Consider the following 21270-nt stretch of genomic DNA (forward strand, 5'->3'; position numbering starts at 1 on the left):
ATCCTATACAGGCATTCAATAGGAAATTTCCTTCTTTTATTTTTTATTGAAGTTTAGTTTATTTACAATGTTGTGTTAGTTTCTACTGTATAGCAAAGTGATTCAGTTATACAAGATATAACTATATATATTTAAAAAATATATGTTATATATATAATACACATATTCTTTTTTATATTCTTTTCTATTATGGTTTATTACAGGGTATTGAATATAGTTCCCTGTGCTTTACAGTAGGATCTTCTTGTTTATCTATTTTATATATAGGAAATTTCCTAATTCTTAATCCATAGAAAGTAGATTATGTATTAACAGACAACAATTTTTAATTACTTGGAGGTAGGAGGTCTCTGAGTACTTATTCTTTAGAGGTTATTTGGATAAGAAGATGAACTTGATTTGTCAGACTACCAGTAAATACATAGCCTATTAACTTATTTCAATTAACTACAGAAAAGGAAAAAGTCATAAGTTATTTATTTACATAGGAATAAATGTTGTGGCCAGGTTTTTGGTTAATGTAAATGTGAAACCCTAGATGTAAGAACTGAAAAATGCCATAAACTGAAACAATATCTGTAAAAGTAACAGACTCACAGAAGGAACCTTAGATGTCAAAACTCTTACAAGTTGGGAAATGAGGCTCACGAAAGTCATGGGCCTTGCCCAAGCTGATATGCAGATAATGTGGAGATAACACCTGAGGAAAGACACTGGCATGAGTTCAATCTATTACAATTTCTTTCTTTTATTCTCTTCTGAAAAGATAACTTGAAATAGTAATTTAAGGGTTTTACCTTTTACAATGTGTAAGATTTTTTAAGGCCTCCATTTTATATAAATATAGTTTTATTAATGATTGTTTAGGGTTTCTAAGCATTTAATTTATAAAAATGATTCTATACATACAACTTATACATTTAAAAGTATGTAGATATAGAGGGCTTAGGCCTTAAGAAATATGAACTCTTTCATTTAATATAATCCATGAACAATTAAAAGACTATTTTACAAATGTTTACCCATGAGCTTCAATTAGTAATTTTTCTTTTCCTCCTCACCTATGCTTCTATGAAGTTGTAATATCTAAGGCCATATCCCTCCCTCAGTTTTTCACATCCAGGGCTAGGAAAAGTTGAAAAGTTCCAAAGGTATAAACTGGGTCAAGAAGGGTCTCAATTAGCAGTACTTATCTCCATCAGATCTCTACTTGCTTAGTCCAGAAGCACTGTCAGGACAGAGGTCTGTCTAGATGTGAAAGGTATTGATATTCTCTGTGCAAGGCAGCTTTTAGCAAATCAGATTTCAGTGATCAGAGCAAAGATACAGCTCATAATTCCATTCACTTCTATTTCCTACAGTATGGCCTCATTTTGAGTCTTGGCAGCACTTAGCATTGTTCTCTTTTGAAATTCATCCCTCTTCTGGCTTTTCATTCCAGTATGCCTCCTCCTACTCTGGGTGTTCAATAATTTTTACAGGCTTCTTTCTAGGCTTGCTCTCTACATTTTCTGCTATTCTCATTCTGTTTGGATGTCTAAAATCCCTCACATACATGTTCTAGAGAAAACTATTCCTTCAAATAGGTTCCTCTCCCTGCAGGGCCTTTTCCCATCTTTCATTCAGCCATCCTAGAAGGGGAAATGGGACTCAATCCAATCTCTGCTCTTTCATTCATTCTCCATATCCAAATACAGACTGCGGCCTATAGTTTCTACCTGTTAAGTTTCTCTCCAAAGTATCTCTTTCTTGTCTTTTTTTTTTTTCTGTTAAGATTTTTTCATGTGGACCATTTTTAAAGTCTTTATTGAATTTGTTACAATGCTGCTTCTGTTTTATGTTTTGGTTCTTTGGATACAAGGCATGTGGTATGTTAGCTCCCTGACCAAGGATTGAATCCACACTTCCTGCACTGGAAGGTGAAGTACCAACCACTGGATGGTCAGAGAAGTTCCCCCTTTCTCTACAATAGCACTGTGACTGTGCTAGTTCAGATTTCATCATTCCTCATACTTAATTATGTTAATGCCTTCTAAAGGATCTAACTTCTGTCATAGCCCACTCCAATTCACCCTCCAAACTGTTGCCAGACTCATCTTGTCTCATTTCCTGCAAAGGTTCTCCATTGATTGAGGACGAAAAGCCCTCAGTTCTTGGCAGAACACAGAAGGCCCATGATTTTCTGGATCTTCTCCAGCCTTATCTCCTACCACACCCCTACAGGCATCTTATGATTTAACAATATAGAACTGCTTGCAATTCTCCAAGTACGTATTTCATCAAAGGAATATACCACATAGGACATTTCAAGACTGGCAAAAAGAAAGAAGTCATAGCAAATCACTCCTAAAAATACTGTCTATTTAACTCATCCCCTGCTCCATGGTTCATTTTTTTTCCTTTCTTCACTTCCCACAATAAGACTGGTGCTGCTTTACTTGAAAGGGAAAGAAAATAAATTAGGGCTAAATGATAAATAAGCTTTCAAAATAAGAGTTTGAAAGTTAACCGTAAGATAATAACCAATGAAACAAAACTATGTGAAATCCAAGTACTACAAATTCTGCTATTTTTGAAAACAATAACATCACTAACAATTAAAACTGAATTAGGGCAAATCAAGTGATTTTAGAAGTCCATTATATTTTGTGGTTTTTACCTAATGCAGATAAAGACTATGAAAACATTACGGAGATTACAATGAAACTATGAAAATATTGAAAAAAAATCTGTACACAATATTTTTGATTACTGCTTTTTTTTTTTTTTAAAGTATCTGATGTCTTCTATACTTTCTGAGTATAGATCATTTTATAAACTGCTGATGAATGCACAGAATACAGTTTTCAATTAGAAACTCATGGCCACTATTGTCACTTAAGCTATGGCTTAAACACATTCTCTAAATCCCACTATTTTTAAGTCATTCCAAGACATGGCTTTTAGCTAACATTCAAATTATTATTAATTATTCATTTACTGTCATAAGAACATATAAAATCCTATTTAAATAAGGTTAGCAAAAACCACCTGAAGAGAACTTGTAGGGGACAGCTAAATTTCTATGCATTCTGGCTTTTTCAAGGACTAGAAAACTAAGTTTATCAGTGACCTAAAATTTTAAAATCCATTAATGATTTGTCTTCATGAAAGACTTGGTTAAGATGGTCTCCTATCACTTCACATCAGAGATTTTTACTATGATATTCCATGAAGTTTTCAGAGTCTTTTCTCATGATCTTTTTCATTTAACCTACAGCAGGAAAAAAATAAAAGACTAACTAGAGTAGTGTAAATCAAATCTGTGATACTTAATTAAATACCAGTTGGTGAATTCCATCCTTAACCTTTCCAAGACTGTCTTACTCATTAATATTTACACACACACACACACACACAATATTTACAGAAAAGCACTAATCATCAAGTAGGAACTATTCATTTTGGAGTTTAAAGAAAGTTCCTATTTCATTTTTTAAATTCTTAAGCATTTTGTTGGCAGTAATAATCTATATGGTGTGCTCATATTCACTAAAGTATCCAGAGCTTAGATATTTATAGATTCATAAATAAAACAATGCGAAGAGAATAAAATCTAATTAAGCTATGATGTTTAAAGAGTTGCTCTTAGCTTTAATAAACTATGTTTTCTTTCCTGAAAATACAACTTCATAGGTCAAAATAAAACACAGTTATTAAGATGAATAACAGTGGTGAAAAAGAAAAATGAATTTGAGGGAAATACAGTTGGATATGAGTGAAGGGGCTATTGTTTTTCATATTACTTTAAAAATATTGGTTGGGAGTTTCTAATGTTTCCTTTTAAACAGTGTGACAGAAGGACACATGATAAAATAATGAGTTTCTTTTATTTACTAAACTAGTGATTTGATAAATTTCTAATACTTAAATATTTATAAGCAACAGTCTTCGTATCTGAGAGAGGAAAAAAACACACCATTAAGTGTTACTTACATTCCAAATCGCAATGTTCCAGAAACATATGTTTGCCAGTGTGCACAATAGAACATGAATGTCCCAGCAAAACAACAAAAAAACATCCAGTCAGGGTTTGTCCCCAGTTGCACTGCAATACAAGTTCCAAGAACCACAAAAACTGAAAAAGAAAGATTACAATGAAAACTAAACAATCTGATTAACAAACATTAACTAAGCTGGTAATGATTTTAGATGAGGCAAAAAGAAAACATGCCATGAATATCTAATCTTTTTGCAGTCATCTACGCAAATAGGAAAGCAGGCTATAGTCTTTTATATTAACATTTATCCTGTAATTTCAATCTATTCTTTCACTATACCACTAGGTGAAAACAAACTTCTTGAAAGCAACTAAAATACTTCAGCATTTGTTTGGAGTACATGCGTATCTCGTTTTATTACACTTTACAGATACTGTGCTTCCAGATACTGCATTTTTTTTTCCAATTAAAGGTTTGTGGCAGCCTTGCATTGCATGTTTATCAGTGCCACTTTCTTTTCAACAGTTTTAGCTCACGTAGTATCTGTGTCACATTTTGGTAACTGTTAAAATACTTCCAATTTTTTTCCATTATTACATTTGTCATGATTTCTGATCAGTGATCTTTGATGTTACTACTGCAAAAAGATTACAACTTGCTGAAGGCTCAGATGATAGTATTTTTTTTAATCAATAAAGTATTTTTTAATTAAATAATGTACATTTTTCAAACATAATGCTATTGCACAGTTAACAGACTAAAGCGTAGTGTAAAAATAACTTTTACATACACTAGGAAATCAAAAAAACTTGTGTGTCTCGCTTTATTTCAATATTCACTTTATTGCAGTGGTCTGAAACTGAATCCGCAATACATCTGAGGTATGTCTGTATTCTCTCAATGATGGAGTACTAGTGAGCAGTGAAAAATTACAAGGCAGAAAGTCAAAAAGAAAGAAAAACAAAGGCCTAGATAATTCACTAGATAATCTACTGGCTTTAGATAGCAATCTTTTTTATTTAGCAGATTTCACTATGGGTACTATACATTAAAAACAAAAAAAGGACTTCCTATAAAAGTTTCAATCTCAAACTACAATGTAAAAATGACTATCACTTAGAAAAAAAAGAACACCTATCATTCTGCTGTTACCACATAAAATTATAATAGTGTTTCAAGATGCCCAACTAGCATATTCAGTAGAAGCTTTTTCTTGAGTCTTAAGAGTTACATGAACTTATCTGTTCCTTCCCCTCTGCTAAGCAAGCTGCTATTAGGATACAACCAAACCATGATTTTAACATACACTTACATTTGTGAATCTGAGTTCACGAAGTAAAACCATCAAGGGTTTTTGTTCACCTCTTTAAAAATATTTTAAACGCTGTGCCAAATGACAAGAAACCAACCGAAGAACTAAATAAAAAAATAGTAAGTGTGTTGGGAGGAGTATGTGGCAAGGTGGGGAGTAAGGGGGAGCAGAGTTCTTGAAAGGAAGACTAGTTAGAAACTGTCACTTAATTTCTAAATCTCTTTTCTCTCCTCTAAAAAAGTACTAAATGATTATTCTTTAAATGGTACAAATAAAGACATACCACATATAATCTAATTATAGTAATTCATCTTTTGCTAGCACCTTAGTGTATTTTTTTCTAGTCTTTTCATCGAAGCCCACTATCACAGTTACAGTCCAAGTCTACAATGAAATTTTAAATGTCTGTATAATATCCATTTAAATATAAAGACTATCTTATAAAATTGATCAACATTTATCTACCAGTACAAAATTAATAGCTAATATAACCTGGAGTAGAATCAGAATTCAGAAATATCTTTAGAGTTGAAATAATGGCTGAATTTACTAAGAGTTCATATGAGATGTCTAGAACAGGCAAATTCATAGAGACAGGAAGTTAGTGGTTACCAGAGCCTGAGGGAAGTAGGGAATGCAGAATGACTACTAGCAAATGATTCCCTTTTGGAGTCGAAAGGAAAAAACTGACATCTGACAAAATGTTTTGGAATTAGAGGGCTTCTCTGGTAGCTCAGCTGGTAAAGAATCCACCTGAAATGCAGGAGACCCCGGTTCAATTCCTGGGTCGGGAAGATCACCTGGAGAAGGGACAGGCTACCCACTCCAGTATTCTTGGGTTTCCCTCTTGGCTCAGCTGGTAAAGAATCCACCTGCAAGGTGGGAGACCTGGGTTCGACCCCTGGATTGGGAAGATCCCCTGGAGAAGGGAACAGCTACCCACTCCAGTATTCTGACCTGGAGAATTCCATGGACACACACAGTCCATTGGGTCGAGACTTTCACTTTCACTTTGGAATTAGATAATGGTAATAGCTGCATAATTTTGTGACTACACTAAAAGTCACTAAATTGTACATTTTAAAAGGATGAGTTTTATAGTAAGTGAATTATATCTTAATAAAAACTTTAAAAAGGCAAAAACAAAAATACAAAGACTATGAATTTCTTAAGTCTCCCATTACTGAACTCTCATCTATTATTCATGAGATTTTTTTCATGATAACAATTATGCCCTAAGAATTTAAAAACAACAGGTGCCAAAACAATACTATTTACGGTTAAAAATAACTTAGGTAGAAATTAATTTCTAAATTTCTTTATGTCATAAAATAATGAACAAGTTATTAACCTGTTTTATATTTTTTGACAATATTAAAACTTAATACAAAATCACAATAATAATATCACAAGCCTCTTACTTATCTTATCATTGTTTTCATATCCCTTTTAACACTATTAATCATTAACATTAAAAAATCAATAATACCTGTTGATAGTGAATCACACCCATGATCAAAAAGTTCTCCCAAAGGAGAACTACTATTAGTTCTTCTTGCCTGTTTCCCATCAATAGCATCCAAAGACTGGTAAATGAAAAGGCCGCATGCACAAGCAATATACGCCCACAGAGGTGCCTGTGAAATAAAATTTAAAAAACAAGAGTAACAAGACATATTAATATTATGTTTGGCTAATATACTTTTACTTGCAGATATGTTATCTTCATTCTCCAGAGAAGCTGGAAGCTATGGGAGAGAAGATCCAGGTGCTACATAATGAAAAACTTTTCAAAACAATCAGAATTATGAGAGAATTAAATTCCCTGTTTTGCAGGGATACTCAAGCAGATGCTGGGTAACTACTTCACCAGGGTAATACAGAAATGCCATGCGAGATTAGATTAGGTAACTTGTGTAAGATTCCTCCTAACATGTAGACTCTAAGAATCAATTAATGAATAACTAATAAGGTTTTTCCTAAGTTGTATTTTTGAAGATGTTTATAGATATTACACAAAAAGAAAATTTCCATGTTAAACTCAGTTGGGAAACACTGGATTAAACAATGTTAAACCTATTTTTCCACTGCAGGACTGCTTCCAGCCCTTAAGATTGCTAACGCATATTGTGCATGTTCAAAGAGGGTACTACATGCTGCCATTTCCCAAATGTATTTGAGCATGTGACTTAGTTTTTTCACTGTTTCATGAAGCAACACTAGGGAAATAATGATCTACTTACTAGACAGAGTGCTTACATTACTTTTCAAATACTTATTATGGTCACATTTTCAAGAAATAATTTCTCTTTTGTCAGACAGAAACTAAACCACTAATACTGAATTGAAATGTGATGCATTAAAAAAAAGCGAGCTTCTATTTGGTCTGTTCTCTGTAAGAAAGTAAAAGAGTTTTTTGCATCACTTTTTCCTTTTCCTATGCCTAGGCCATGAAAACAATTTTATAACCACAAGATATTTTCTCAGATATTGTTTTTCAAGTTAACTGTACTAAATGCTCAGAGCTGCAAATTAAAACTACTCAGAGCTACAAAAAATATTCAGTATATTCTGTACTACAAAGAAGTATCTCCCTGAGAGAGATCTATTTGTGTGTGTGTGCTCAGTCATGTCCAACTCTTGCAACCCAAAGGACTGTAGCTTGCCAGGCTCCTCTGTCCACGAGAATTTTCAGGTAAGAATACTGGAGTGGGTTGCCAATTCCTTCTTCAGGGGATCTTCCTAACACAAGGATCAAACCCACATCTCCTGCATTGACAGGTAGATTCTTTACCACTGAGCTACCTGGGAAACCCAGAGACCTATTTAGACTCAGTTATTAAAGGTAAAGATCTTCTCTTAAATTTTTTTTTTTTTTGAGTCTCATATTTTAAAACATTGAGGCTGCTAAAAAGATCATCGTATATACCTCCCCCGAGCTCGAGTTACAAACCTGGAGAGGAATACCTGGTTTTGTAACCAAGTTTACATGGCAGCACACTGGACTAAGTGGTTAATCTTTTTTGTTGTTGTTTTTAACGTATTTGTTTTAAAAAAAATTTATTATTATTTTTTGGTTGTGCTGGGTCTTCATTGCTGTACACAGGCTTTCTCTAGTTGTGGAGAGTAGGGACTACTCTAGTTGTGTAGTGTCTTCTGTTTCAGAGCATAGGAACTAGGCGCACAGGCTTCCGTAGTTGTAGCACGTGCATTTAGGAGCTGTGGCTTACTGGCTCTGGAGTGTGTGTGCTTCAGTAGCTGCAGCATGTAGGCTCACTGGGTGCGGCCCGTGGGCTCTAGAGAGTGGGCTCAGCAGCTGTGGCGCATGGGCTTACTGGCTCCAAGGCATGTGGAATCTTCCCAGACCAGGGATCAAATCCATGTCCCCTGCATGGGGAGGCGGATTCTTATCCACTGCGCCACCAGCAAAGTCCACTAAGTGATTACTCTTATGTGACTAAGAACTCTCCCTTCTAGACTTGGGTTTACTGCTTCTTGCTCCTAAAGGAATCCAGTAATTCTCTAGAGCTGCACTGTCTTATACAATGGCCATTAGCCAGCCATCTGTGACTATTTTAGTTTAAATTCATTAAAATAAACCAAAAATTCAGTTCCTCAGTTGCTAAGTACATTTCAAATGTTTGATAGCCGTTAAGTATCTATGGCCTTTGTATCAGATTACACAGATACAGAATACGATCATCATCACAGAAAATTCTATTGAACATTACTGCTTTAGGGGACTAGAAAAACAAGGAACTTCTTGGGGAGGGGGCGGTTTAGGATTTTAATGGGGAAATGTGTTACCCTGGAACAGAACTGGATACAACTTAGTGACCAAATAACAACCACCTAGAAAACAGCAAGATGGTAATTACATATATAAGAGAGAGAAGCAAAGCCTTCTTATCTTTGGACTTTTCTTTTTTCTTGTGAATACATAGAACACTTTAATATTTATCTATTTCTTCCTTATTTCCATTATTTGACAACTTGCAGAGGTGTTTTAAGAAGAAAGCCTTCTCATTCAGGAGCAAGTATGGTCTCAGCTGGGTTAAGAGTCTGATACACTGAATGTATAAGTCAGGAAACTATTATAGTCATAATCTACCTTGATTTCTCCCAGCAGCATTCTGAAATTAGCGTAGTTCCTATTCTGGAAGTTTCCCAAAGACTTAACTAATGCTAGGGTTACTCTAATAATTACAAATCACTTAAGAAAGAGGCTGAGGAAAAGTAATACAGGGAACATGGTGCCTGGTACAGTCTAGGTGTTCAAAAAATGACTATTAGTGGCCAAGCTAACCTTGAACTTGCTCTCATTCCCTGATCTTTCTCCTGGAACTAGTTTAGGACTTAGAAGGTTTCAAAGGGAATCAACCCACTTCACTGTTGTATCTCTAAGGATGTGTGAGATCTGGACCAGATTCCTCCGGAAGGAGATGTCAGAGCCTCAAGTGATCCACAAGAAAAACAGCTCCAAGGAAATGTGATAAAGAATCCCAAGACATATTTAAACAATTGTATTGGTGTTTATTTTTGGTTTCCAGATTGCAAAGCAAGATAGTTAAAAAATGAGGGGAAACCAGAAATATATCCATATAATCTGTATGAATTGTATCTATATAGTAAAAAAGGAATTAAAGGTAATCAAGGGTGAGGGGAAAATAAGCATCTGGAAAAAGACAAAAAACAAAAATATGTTTTATATGTAACTGTGACCCTCAATAACTGTTCACATTAAGAGCTATATGTGGAAACAAATGAATTAATGAAAACAGAAAGGGATAAAGGATTAAATGGTGATAATTTTACCTCAAAAAACAAATCATCTGAAAAAGACTACATTGAAAAAATTACTTCAAGTTTAAAACAAGACAAGGAGCGTTGTAGCCATTATGGTTTACACAGTCACTTTCAACAGCTTTACTTGAGGATCACCTTCTATCTTTTTGGGTTATCTGTATTGATCATTCTGGCAAAGTAAATGTTTTGATTCTCTTTCATCTACCTAACTACCTTGGTTAACTTTTTGACAAGGACATTTTGAAGCCAAATAAACTTCAATTTACCCATTGAGTCTCAGTTTTGGTTTTAAGAAGTGAGAAGAGAGAAGGTAAAAGTGAAAGAGCAGCAGAGACATTTATATTTGAGAATGCCCAGCAATACCATGTTTCCTTTTTTTAACAGTAGCCACAGCAAGATACAGAGCAGGAAATACATTATACCATTTCTTTCTTCTATTTTCTTTTGCCGTGTTAAAATAACAGAACAATAGAGATACACCTGAGGTTATCAGCCACATATGTTTACAGGAAGAGAAAAGGGATATTCAACAACTCTCACTGGAAATCAAGAGGACACTTTTGATATGACTAATTTATAGCCGTGCCATCTTCCTACCAGAGACTTTCCTCTCTGATCATTTTAAACCTTGCTAAAACTTTATTAGCCATAATAAAGGGGGATAAAAATTCTTTTTGTAAAGCATTGAGATTTACTGATTTTAAAGGAATACTTTACATGTTAATCTCAACTAACATTAATTTATCTACTGGCATCAGAGTCCACACTTTGCTTCTGGTTTCTCATAAGCATAGTGTATGTAAAGTAGGTTGTAGTTATGAGAGTTATTAATAGTATATATGACAGAATGCTTTAAAACAGCTGACAAATAGCTGTCACATTATCTTACCTTTAGCTAAAATGACCTAAAAATCCCAATTATAGTGTTTCCGGCATACAATAAATGTTTATAACTGTTATAAAAGAAATTCCTCTTACCTGCTCTGTAGCTGTAGGGCAGTAGAAGACTAATAAAACAGTTGTACAGATGTTTATTGACAATCCAATGATCGTGATGAGATTTGGAGCAATCCAGGAGGGAACTCTTCCAACGAGCCATTCCCAATACCCCTGCATCAAAGGCTCAAGCAAGGACCGTCCGGCACTCTGATACCTGTGTTCTTCTAGCCGCTTAAGTTGATGTCTTGACAATGGTGGTGTAGGTAACTGGAACAACTTATTTAATACACACCCGGGAGTACTCATATGCCCAAAGCCCAAAGGGGACTCCGGGTGAGAATCTCCACATCGTTTCCTTGTTGACCGATGCCCACTCATGGATCTTGGCTTTCTTTTATTTGAGGAGAATAGTTTATCTGGTTTTATAGCTTTTGGTGGATGGTCTTTCCCTGGGGGTAGGAAAAAAAAGATATATTTGTCATCCACTATTTATATCAATGTCAGTAAATTAAAAAAATCAAGCAGGCAATAAAATAATACATATTAAACAGGGATCAGGAAAACAGGGATCTGCTTTTAGTTCTAATTCTTACTGGTGTAAAGCCAAAAGAAGTCATATAACCTCATCTTTATGTGAAAAATATTAAGAATTTTAATAATAATATGCTTCCTGTTACCTTATAGCTTACCTGACTTCAAAGCTCATGATTTTTTTTTCAATTTCACACTATCGTAGTATAAACTGAAAAAAAAAAAAACCTAATAACGACATGATCATTTCACATATGCGGAAACTGAGGTCCAAGACACACTCAAAGACAACTAGTAAACTAGTCTTAATATTGGAGAAATGACTTAAATAGAAGGAGTCTTAACTAGATTTTTGTTTAATGTGAATAGCTAATATTTACTGAGCACTTACTATGTACTAAACACTTTAAGCAAGTTTCATATATTAATTCATTTAATCTTCACAACCACCATAGATGCTAAATACTATTAATTACTCCAGTTTTTACAGAAAATTAAACTAAGGCACAGAGAGGCTAATTAACTGTCCAAGTTCACACAGCTGTTAAGTGAGGTTCATGTAAACAGGGTTTCTGTTTAAATTAAAAGATAGAACTTTTTAGTGGCAAGGGCTATAGATAATATTCCATGAAGGAATCAACAACAATGAAAAAAATTAACTTTAAGAGGACAGTATTTATGTGTTAGCAGAGTGACCTGAAAAACTGAGGTAGTAAGAAAACAACTGCAAGTGCATTAAGTGATGACTGTTCATGCTGTTGTTGTTCAGTCACACAATCATGTCCGACTCTTCGCGACCCCATGTTCTGCAGCAGGCCAGGCCTCCTTGTCCCTCATAAGGTTTTTTTATAAACCTTAGATTTAAACCCATGAAGTACTTGTACCTTAGAAAGGATCAGAAATAATATAATTACTGTAAGTTATTAACCAATGTAAGAAAACAAGGACAAGCTGATAACATATAAAAATTAATATGGTCACACCAAAGGTTTGAAGTGGTGAGGGCCTACAGTAGGGTGGTAAAAATGGACATATGAAGACAGTCAAATCTGTAAGTAATTTCTACTTAGGAGAAGGAATCAAGAGGAAATACTTAGGAATTTGATATGAGGGACAAAGAAGCAGAAGAAAAAAGAAATCGGTCAGAGACTACTGGTACTATAGTCAAAAAGGAGAGTGTAGAAGGAAAATCTGTTATTTTGGCTTTCGGAAGGTATGGGATGAGAAGGGATCTTGGAATGAAGGTAGGAAAAACATACATGCAACTTTTATGTAGAGGTTTTAGACAAAAATCAAATGACTGGCATTTGGGTGAGATATCAAAATTTCAATTTTTTAACCTGGAAGCTAACGCCTAGTTGAAGACTGGAAAGCAGAAAATTTCTTAAAAGGATTACGGATGAAGAGAAAAGGAAACTCATGATTAGTGAGCAGGAAGAGAAACTATGAAAGGATTAAAAAAGAAAAAAAAAATCTTAACAGAACTAAAAGGGTAGTGGCATTTGCCCAACACAGGTGTACTTTGATCTGGCAGAAATCTATCCAGAAAACAGTATGAAATTCCCAGAAATGCTGCACTATGGGAATACAGAATGTGATACAGGGTCTAGGACAACTCAGCAATGAACCTAGTATCAAAATATGCCCACAGCTTCTCTCTATTCCCATAAATAAATTCCAAAATTCCAATGTCACTAATGATCTAACTGCTACTGCTAAGTCACCTCAGTTGTATCCGACTCTGTGCCACCCCATACATGGCAGCCCAGCAGGTTCCGCCGTCCCTGGGATTCTCCAGGCAAGAACACTGGAGTGGGTTGCCATTTCCTTCCCCAATGCATGAAAGTGAAAAGTGAAAGTGAAGTCGCTCAGTCCTGTCCGGCTCTTAGCGACCCCATGGACTGCAGCCTACCAGGCTCCTCCATCCATGGGATTTTCCAGGCAAGAGTACTGGAGTGGGGTGCCATTGCCTTCTCCAAAGTGGCATTCCAAACCTCAGTTAATCCTGTATCTCGATAACTGGTTTAGAGAATAGTTACTGTAGTTATTTACTGAGTTACATTTTCAGAAATCTAGAAAGAATCACTGGTAGCCCAATTTAACTAACCGAAGTGCTCTGAAATAAAAATACTAAAATAATTTCAAGCCAAGGCAAATCAAAGCTAATTTCCGACTATTTCAAAGAATTCTTTCACACACTCAATTGTATCATAAAGAAACTGATTTAAACTGTTGATTAGACCAAATGTGTAATAATTATGTGGTAGACTGATGCTGGAATTACTCCTGTCGATATAAACTTCTATATGAAGAGAAGATTTCTACCAGGAAATCTTTGTACAGCTTTAAGTTTTAAAGTAATATTTATATAATGTCAAACATCTGGTTACAAAATCATTTTAGATGATGAAATGACAGACCGATGACCACCAAAATACCGTATTATAAAGCGGCCAAATTTTCAGAAGTCAAACTGAATGATGTATTTTCATATTTGGTGAGCTATAATCAATCAGCTCTTACAGATTTCCACTTAAAACGGAATAAAATGTTTGGCCAACTCAATTTATATTTTATTATTGTAGTATCCTATTCTCCCATAGTTTAAAAAAAAAAGTGACATATTGAGGATGCTTTTGACACTAAACAGCTACAAGTTTCTGATCCTAATGGTTTTAAGTTTGAGCATTTGACAGGACTATATGATAAACTGGATACTTTTCCTTTTAAGTGTTTTCCCCTTCAGACCTAGATTTTTGTCCTTCTATTTCTCTTTAAGAAAAATCTACATTTTGACCAACCTTCCTAGACCTAGTTATTATATAATACAAACATGAAAAAAAGATATTTCAATTTGGCAACACTATCTCTGAGAAGCTTACTAGCAACAAGATTGCAAATAGAAATTCAGATACATGTTGCCCTTTGCTTTCCACACACACGTAGCCACAGAGGTTGAGACACTGCACAGATCCATCTCCACTCTTCCTTCCTCCCATCACACCCAAGACCAGGAGGCTACTGCCAGGAAAATTGTCTCAAGAAAAAAAGAGGAGTTTCTGAATTTCACCAAGTGAAAAGCAAGCATATCAAGGGAGCAAGACAGTGAAGGTGGTACAATAGAAGAGGAGACTCCATGGAAAGGATCTGAGATAGGAGTATGGAAAGAAGGTACAAACATTACAAAAATTATCTCAGCTACCTGAGATTTTTATCTAGAGTCAAGCCTATGACCAAAAGGTTGAGGAGAAAACATCATTTTCTACCCACACTACAAGTAACTAAAAAATTAATGCAAGAAATTAAAACCAGTGCTGGTTAGCTTAGAAATCCAGCCACCAGTGATCAGTTTTTATGAGAAAATGGATCCCAAGTTACAGATGCATTCAGCCAATATCTGAGTGCAGTCAAGAAGACAGATATGATCCCAGATCCCAAGTCCAATGGAAAAGTAAGTAAAAGAAGGTAAATAAGCAAATGACATCACACACTTATACACTGTGATGGGCAGCAGAAGAAAACAAGATGTGGAGCCAGAAAATAGTTGAAGATGAACATTGCAGATAATGAGGTTGAAGACCATGAAAAAGAAGCATTTATACCTGGTGGCTCAGATAGTAAAGCGTCTGTCTGCAATGCAGGAGAGCCAGGTTCGATCCCTGGGCTGGGAAGACACCCTGGAGAAGGAAATGGCAGCCCACTCCAGTACTCTTGCCTGGAAAATCCCATGGACCAAGCAGCCTGGTACGCTACAGTCCATGGGGTCGCAAAGAGTAGGACACGACTGAGAACTTCACTTTCACTTCACATACTAAATTCAGAGGAAAAGGAGAGAGCCATTCCAAAAGCAAGAGGAAGAACAGTCCAAGAAAAGAAAACAGACCCTGAGGTAAGATCCAGCTTACCTTTCTTATTCATATCTCTGGTGTCACTAAGGCTGGACAGTAGAAAACCATATGAAAGAGTGAGATACAGGAGAGTATGAAAAGCCCAACAATGCAGAGGTTTATAGATTGTGGTAAGGAGTTAATATTTTATTCTGATCTTATAGAAAGCCATCAATTAACTTATAAAGAAATCTATAATTTTGTAGCACAGCTGATTTATTAACTGAGGAAATGTTTTAACAAATTATAACAATAAAAGTGAATATTTTAAATGTTTTAAATCCTCATTACCTGGAATTCAGATTACAATAATACTGATCACTGTCCTATGTAACCTCTCCACTTGTAATCAGCAAATTCCTCTCCTCTGCTATAACGTGGCTTGAACGTGATACTTCTTTCACAGCACTTACCACATTTTGAACTTTTTCTTGGTTAATTGTTGGGTTTTTTTGGTCTTTTCCTCACACTGATATGTAAGACACAGGAGTGCAGGAGCCATGCATGTCTTAACATTCTTTTCCCAAAATCTTATACCATACCTAACACTAGGTGGGTGATTAGTACTTATTTGTGGGACAATGAACAAATGTGATTCATCTAGTTATTTAATGAGCACCAGATTGTTCTAGATCTTTGAGGAAACAGAAAGACTGAAATATGCCATCCATACCCTCAAGCTCAAACTGGTGGTGGGGAGTGTTGCAAATAGCTAAGCTATAACATACTGTGAACGAACTGCTGTGGGACTTCAGGGGAGGGGGCACACATGGTCTAACAAAATTCTTCTTTGCACAGACATGTATTTATGTGAAAAGTCCAATGAAGGTACAAAAATAAAATCATAGACATTTAATGAGTATCTTTATTAAAATTAAACACAATTTGTAGACCTTCAGTCTGTGATGCGAAACATCTGTGCTTATAGCCGCTAAGGATAATAGCATGCTGCCTACAATATTCCAGTGCTCAGCACTGGTGAAAATCTGACAAGTATCACACTAAAAAAGGAATCTCCAACTGCTCACCAGAGCATAAGGTAAGCTTACACAATATCCAACCTGTAGTGTGAAATTCCAGAATCCCCATCCCCCTCTATGTCTAAGGGTGCCAGGTTTTGAACTGCACTGATTCAGCAGTATGTTTACAACCTTTTCACAAGAATTGGTGACTACACAGCTGTTTCCACTTTTATGGCACGACTAAAGGAAAATACTAATAGTGAACAATATTTGGCAGAGCAAACTATAAAAAATCAAGCTTAAAAAAACTAATAGGATCACAGGATTACACTCAGCATTATTTAACAAGTGATACACAGAACAAGTTACCAAAAACAAAAGCCTTTTCAGAAGACTTGGAAGCTGAAACAGTACTGTGTAACACAATTTAGATCTACTGCTTTGCTGAAGTGAAATCTTGCATTCCTTAAAAAAAAAAAAGGAAACAACTTCTTCCAGAAACAAACAAGCAAAAAAAAGCCAAAGCTTAGTATATGGTGGATTATTTTCCTATTCCCTTAAAAGAGACAGCATAGCATGACCCTCAAAAAGAATGTCACCGGTACTTTTAGCCTAAACAAGTCTACTGCTGCCTAGAAAACACACTGACTATGCAGTAATATCTAACGGGGGTTATAAAACAAGTTTATATTTAAATATCAAACATATAATAGTTTTTATAATGTAAATTTTAAGAGACTGGGTATGGGAGAGGAAGAAGAATGCATTTATGAAACCACAGTTGTAAATATTCAGTAATAATCTAACAGCTGGACAATAAATGAAGGTACCTCTGTCAGAACAGGTAATACAAGAGGCAGCTTTATCTGGCTTTTTTCCTAAATGCAAGGGTTGTAAAGACAAGTTGTATAAGGGGCTTCCAAATAGTTTTTGCTCAGCACAAAACGAATATGCAGCAAAATGCCTTTAGAACTTCAATATCTGGAATTTTACATGAAAGCTAATGGTTCTTAAATTCTTATGCTCTAAACGCTCTCAATTCAACACCTCCGTTGAAAACACGCCTAGTAGTACGAGTAGAAACCGAATCTTTATTCCTTGTTCACACACACGACACTAACGTTTGTTTAAAGATAATTATGAACTTGCCTATTACCGTTAACACGGATTCATCATTGAACTAAGAGCCTCAAAGCAAAATCACATATATATATATATTAATACCAACGATGCAAAATGTCATAAATGACACAAAAACGCCAATCACCGAACTGGAGTAAAAACAAGTTAAACACAGCAAAATGTGAAGATCCCATTCATCTAGTGTTCTTGGGACACCGGCAAAGACTGGCAAACCCTTCCGTCGCTCCAAGAATACTGCTGAAATAAACCCTAGGTGGCAACCTTAGAGATTGTCGCTGAGGTTTCTAGAAAAGTTGCTGACCAAGAAGTGTGGCCCCAGCCACGAATCACCAGCACCGTATTCCAAACGGAAGGCAAATTCGGCACAGGATTCAACACGGTTTGTGGACTTGGCAACACCTGAGCAGGAGGGTGTGGACCTGATAGGCAAGGTCAGTTCCGCTCAGTCAGCGCCCCCATCCCTCGGCCCGCCCAGCCCGGGCCGCCGAGGTTTTCTCCAGCCTGACACCCAGCACAGTAGCCCCCGAGCTCTCGCGCTGGCAATGAGCCACCTCAATCTCTCCATCCGGGGTCAGAGGAGCAGTAGCCCCTCGCCCTCCCCACAAGCCCGCGCGCGAGGCTACCCTGCGCGAGGAAGAAACTGCGTTCGCCTCGCGCGAGTCCATACAGAGATATATTCCAATGCCCCACCCCAGAACTTGCAGCCCTCTCTCCGCCCCTTTTGAGAATCGTGGCCCCCGACACCTTCTTTACACTCTGGCCGTTTACCCCAGGACCGAGTCTCGCAGCCTTACCACGGCCCGCAAAAACACACCGCTAGAAATAAGACCTGCGACTCCAGCCGACTGGGTGACTCTGATCCGCGGCAGCACGTTCACGACACTTTCGCGATTGCCGTAAAGGGATATAGGGTCGGAGCAGGCGGCGGCGCGAGCGCGCACCTCCGAGTGGTGAGCGCGCCCCGGGACAGGCTTGGCTGCTCGGGAGCGCGCTTTGGGGCCCTGCCCCATCTCCGTTCAGCCGGCCGCCGCCGGCCCCGGCGATCCGTACTGGCAGGGTCGTCTGAGCGAGGTAGGCCAAAAATGGGGATGAGGGCTGGCCCCAGCCCCAGCTAAGGAGAGGTGTATTAGAGAATGGGATCGGGCGGGTCAGAGACGGGGATGCTGCCAGGAGCCCCACAACCCCGTGGCGGGCATGCGAGGCGCCCTGCTTCCAGGGACCACGCTGTGCGACTTGCGGGAGAGGGACCGGGTGGCAGCCGGAGCGCGGACGGACTGCTGGGGGTCCGAGAGGGGAGGAGGGATCTTGAGTGGGTGCAGGCTGGGTTCAGGTCTCCGCGCCTCACCTTTCTGTCTGAGTTCTTGGTCTTTTCCCCTCCCCCGCATCCCTCCACGTCTCGCTTGCCCCAAGCCCTGCCAGGCCTCCGCCTCCCACGTCTTTTCTCTGCCTCAGGCACGGGTTAATCGAGCTCTTCGTTCCAGTTCTTTGCGCCTCCGGAAGAAGGCAGCGGTGGGTGTAAATAATTCCTTGGTTTTATTTATTTTAAGCGGTTATCGAGAACCTTTGCCCCAGTCCCACAAAAAACTATGGTTGAGTACACTTTCCCTTTGTCACTCCCGGGCTTGGATTCCTTGGAGGGGTGGGGTAGGGGAGGAAGGTTATCTGTGGTGACTTGTGTTTACCTGAAGCTCATCAAGTCTGCCCTGGGGTGAGCAGAGGTGTGTGTGTGTGTGTGTGTGTGTGTGTGTGTGTGTGTTGGGAGTGTGTGTGTGTTGGGAGTAGTGTGTGTGTGTGTGTGTGTGTGTGTGTGTGTGTGTGTGTGTGTTGGGAGTGTGTGTGTGTTGGGAGTAGTGTGTGTGTGTGTGTGTGTGTTGGGAGTGTGTGTGTGTGTTGGGAGTGTGTGTGTTGGGAGTAGTGTGTGTGTGTGTTGGGAGTGTGTGTGTGTGTGTTAGGAGTAGTGTGTAGGTGTGTGTGTGTGTTGGGAGTGTGTGTGTGTGTTGGGAGTAGTGTGTGTGTGTGTTGGGAGTCTGTGTGTGTGTTGGGAGTAGTGTGTGTGTGTTGAGAGTGTGTGTGTGTGTTAGGAGTAGTGTGTGTGTTGGGAGTAGTGTGTGTGTGTGTTGGGAGTGTGTGTGTGTTGGGAGTAGTGTGTGTGTGTGTGTTGGGAGTGTGTGTGTGTGTTGGGAGTGTGTGTGTGTTGGGAGTAGTGTGTGTGTGTGTTGGGAGTGTGTGTGTGTGTTAGGAGTAGTGTGTAGGTGTGTGTGTGTGTGTTGGGAGTGTGTGTGTGTGTGTTGGGAGTAGTGTGTGTGTGTGTGTTGGGAGTAGTGTGTGTGTGTGTGTTGGGAGTGTGTGTGTGTGTTGGGAGTAGTGTGTGTGTTGGGAGTGTGTGTGTGTGTTAGGAGTAGTGTGTGTGTTGGGAGTAGTGTGTGTGTGTGTTGGGAGTGTGTGTGTGTGTGTTAGGAGTAGTGTGTGTGTTGGGAGTAGTGTGTGTGTGTGTTGGGAGTGTGTGTGTGTGTGTTAGGAGTAGTGTGTGTGTGTTGGGAGTGTGTGTGTGTGTGTGTTAGGAGTAGTGTGTGTGTGTTGGGAGTAGTGTGTGTGTGTGTTGGGAGTGTGTGTGTGTTAGGAGTAGTGTGTGTGTGTTGGGAGTAGTGTGTGTATGTGTGTGTGTGTGTGTGTGTGTGTGTGTGTGTGTGTGTGTGTGTTAGTCGCTCAGTCGTGTCCCACTCTTTGGGACTCCCGGATAGAATTCTTCAGGCAAGAATACGGGTAGCCATTCCCTTCTCCAGGAGATCTCCCCCACCCAAGGATCTAACCCGGGGTTCCTGCGTTGCAGGCAGATTCTTTACCGTCTGAGCGACCAGGAAAGAAGTCCAGTATAGAAAGGTAAATATCTAGTCCTTTGTACCCTCACAACTGTGCTTACATTAGGATACATTTGTAAAACTCCACATTTTTCCAGTTCTCCCAAATTTAAATTTATAAACCAATACTAACATACAGCTCTAATTTGCCATGCACCATCAGATTCTCGCTCGACTTCTCTCCCTGTAATGTTTGATCCGACTTTTAAAAGTGTTACTTAATTTTCTAGACTATTTAATTTTTAATCATTATGAGAATAGTATGTTTGTTAGAAGGCCAAATTAGAGTTTAGAAAAATAACCATTTACTATTATGCTTTGCTTTGGGCATGATTCTGTGTACCTGCGGCTTTCTTTCTTCACTTGGACTATCCAGAATTTACTTTTTTATTGTCCCTAAGCAGTCACCACTTAGAGGAGACAGCATAAAGAATTCATCTTTTTACCGGTGGCATTTAAATATTGCAGAATTTAAAACTTGTAGCTGCAGTTCTGATTCAGAGAGCTTCAAGGAAAGCATGGATAAGATAGGTGAGAAGTGCAACATTTTGTTAAAGTGTCATTGCTATGTGAAGGTTATTCCTGCATATTTTCAAGAATCTTGAAAGGTTTCTTAAATTATTAAGCATTAAAATTCCAATTTGGTTGGTTGGCAGTGCTTCCAGCTTTCCAATGTGATAATATATAGGTAACAGTAGTCTTCCTCACCTCGGTGCACTTAAATTTCTCAGTGGTCCTTTGCAAACTGGTAAACCATTTGCCCAATAACCTCAGATATGCAGATAAGACTAGCCTAATGGCAGAAAGCCAAGAGGAACTAAAGAGCCTCATGATGAAGGTAAAAGAGGACAG

General features: G+C 37.9%; 2 protein-coding genes across 22 annotated transcripts in view; one reads left to right on the forward strand and one right to left on the reverse strand.

Annotated features, from left to right (window-relative positions):
- Positions 1 to 18432, reverse strand: part of CEPT1 (choline/ethanolamine phosphotransferase 1) — a 36336-nt gene extending 17904 nt beyond the window's left edge. For 2 of the 7 annotated variants that reach the window (XM_081492753.1, XM_081492755.1), the window contains exons 1-4: positions 18375 to 18432; positions 11077 to 11486; positions 6782 to 6929; positions 3976 to 4117 (exon numbers count right to left, since the gene is read on the reverse strand). In XM_081492753.1, coding sequence (XP_081348879.1) covers positions 3976 to 4117; positions 6782 to 6929; positions 11077 to 11415 — 629 coding nt within the window. In that variant the 5' untranslated portion in view covers positions 11416 to 11486; positions 18375 to 18432. Of the gene's footprint in view, positions 1 to 3975; positions 4118 to 6781; positions 6930 to 11076; positions 11487 to 11726; positions 11780 to 12264; positions 12454 to 18354 lie in introns of those variants that run through there. The other 5 variants (XM_081492750.1, XM_081492752.1, XM_081492754.1 and 2 more) reach the window with 4 other exon arrangements.
- A 123-nt stretch (positions 18433 to 18555) lies between these two features.
- DRAM2 (DNA damage regulated autophagy modulator 2) overlaps positions 18556 to 21270 on the forward strand; it is a 30158-nt gene continuing 27443 nt past the window's right edge. For 2 of the 15 annotated variants that reach the window (XM_081492774.1, XM_081492762.1), the window contains exons 1-2: positions 18556 to 18631; positions 20391 to 20440. Coding sequence is in view for 1 of the 15 variants with exons in the window: in XM_081492760.1 (XP_081348886.1) it covers positions 20937 to 20949 (13 nt within the window). In the remaining 14 variants the exon portion in view is untranslated. Of the gene's footprint in view, positions 18632 to 18970; positions 19070 to 20343; positions 20441 to 20825; positions 20950 to 21270 lie in introns of those variants that run through there. The other 13 variants (XM_081492764.1, XM_081492773.1, XM_081492763.1 and 10 more) reach the window with 12 other exon arrangements.

Source organism: Giraffa tippelskirchi, chromosome 5 (genome assembly GCF_054371585.1).
Source record: "Giraffa tippelskirchi isolate mGirTip1 chromosome 5, T2T-mGirTip1v1.2.pri, whole genome shotgun sequence".
In the NCBI taxonomy this organism is placed as follows: domain Eukaryota; kingdom Metazoa; phylum Chordata; class Mammalia; order Artiodactyla; family Giraffidae; genus Giraffa; species Giraffa tippelskirchi.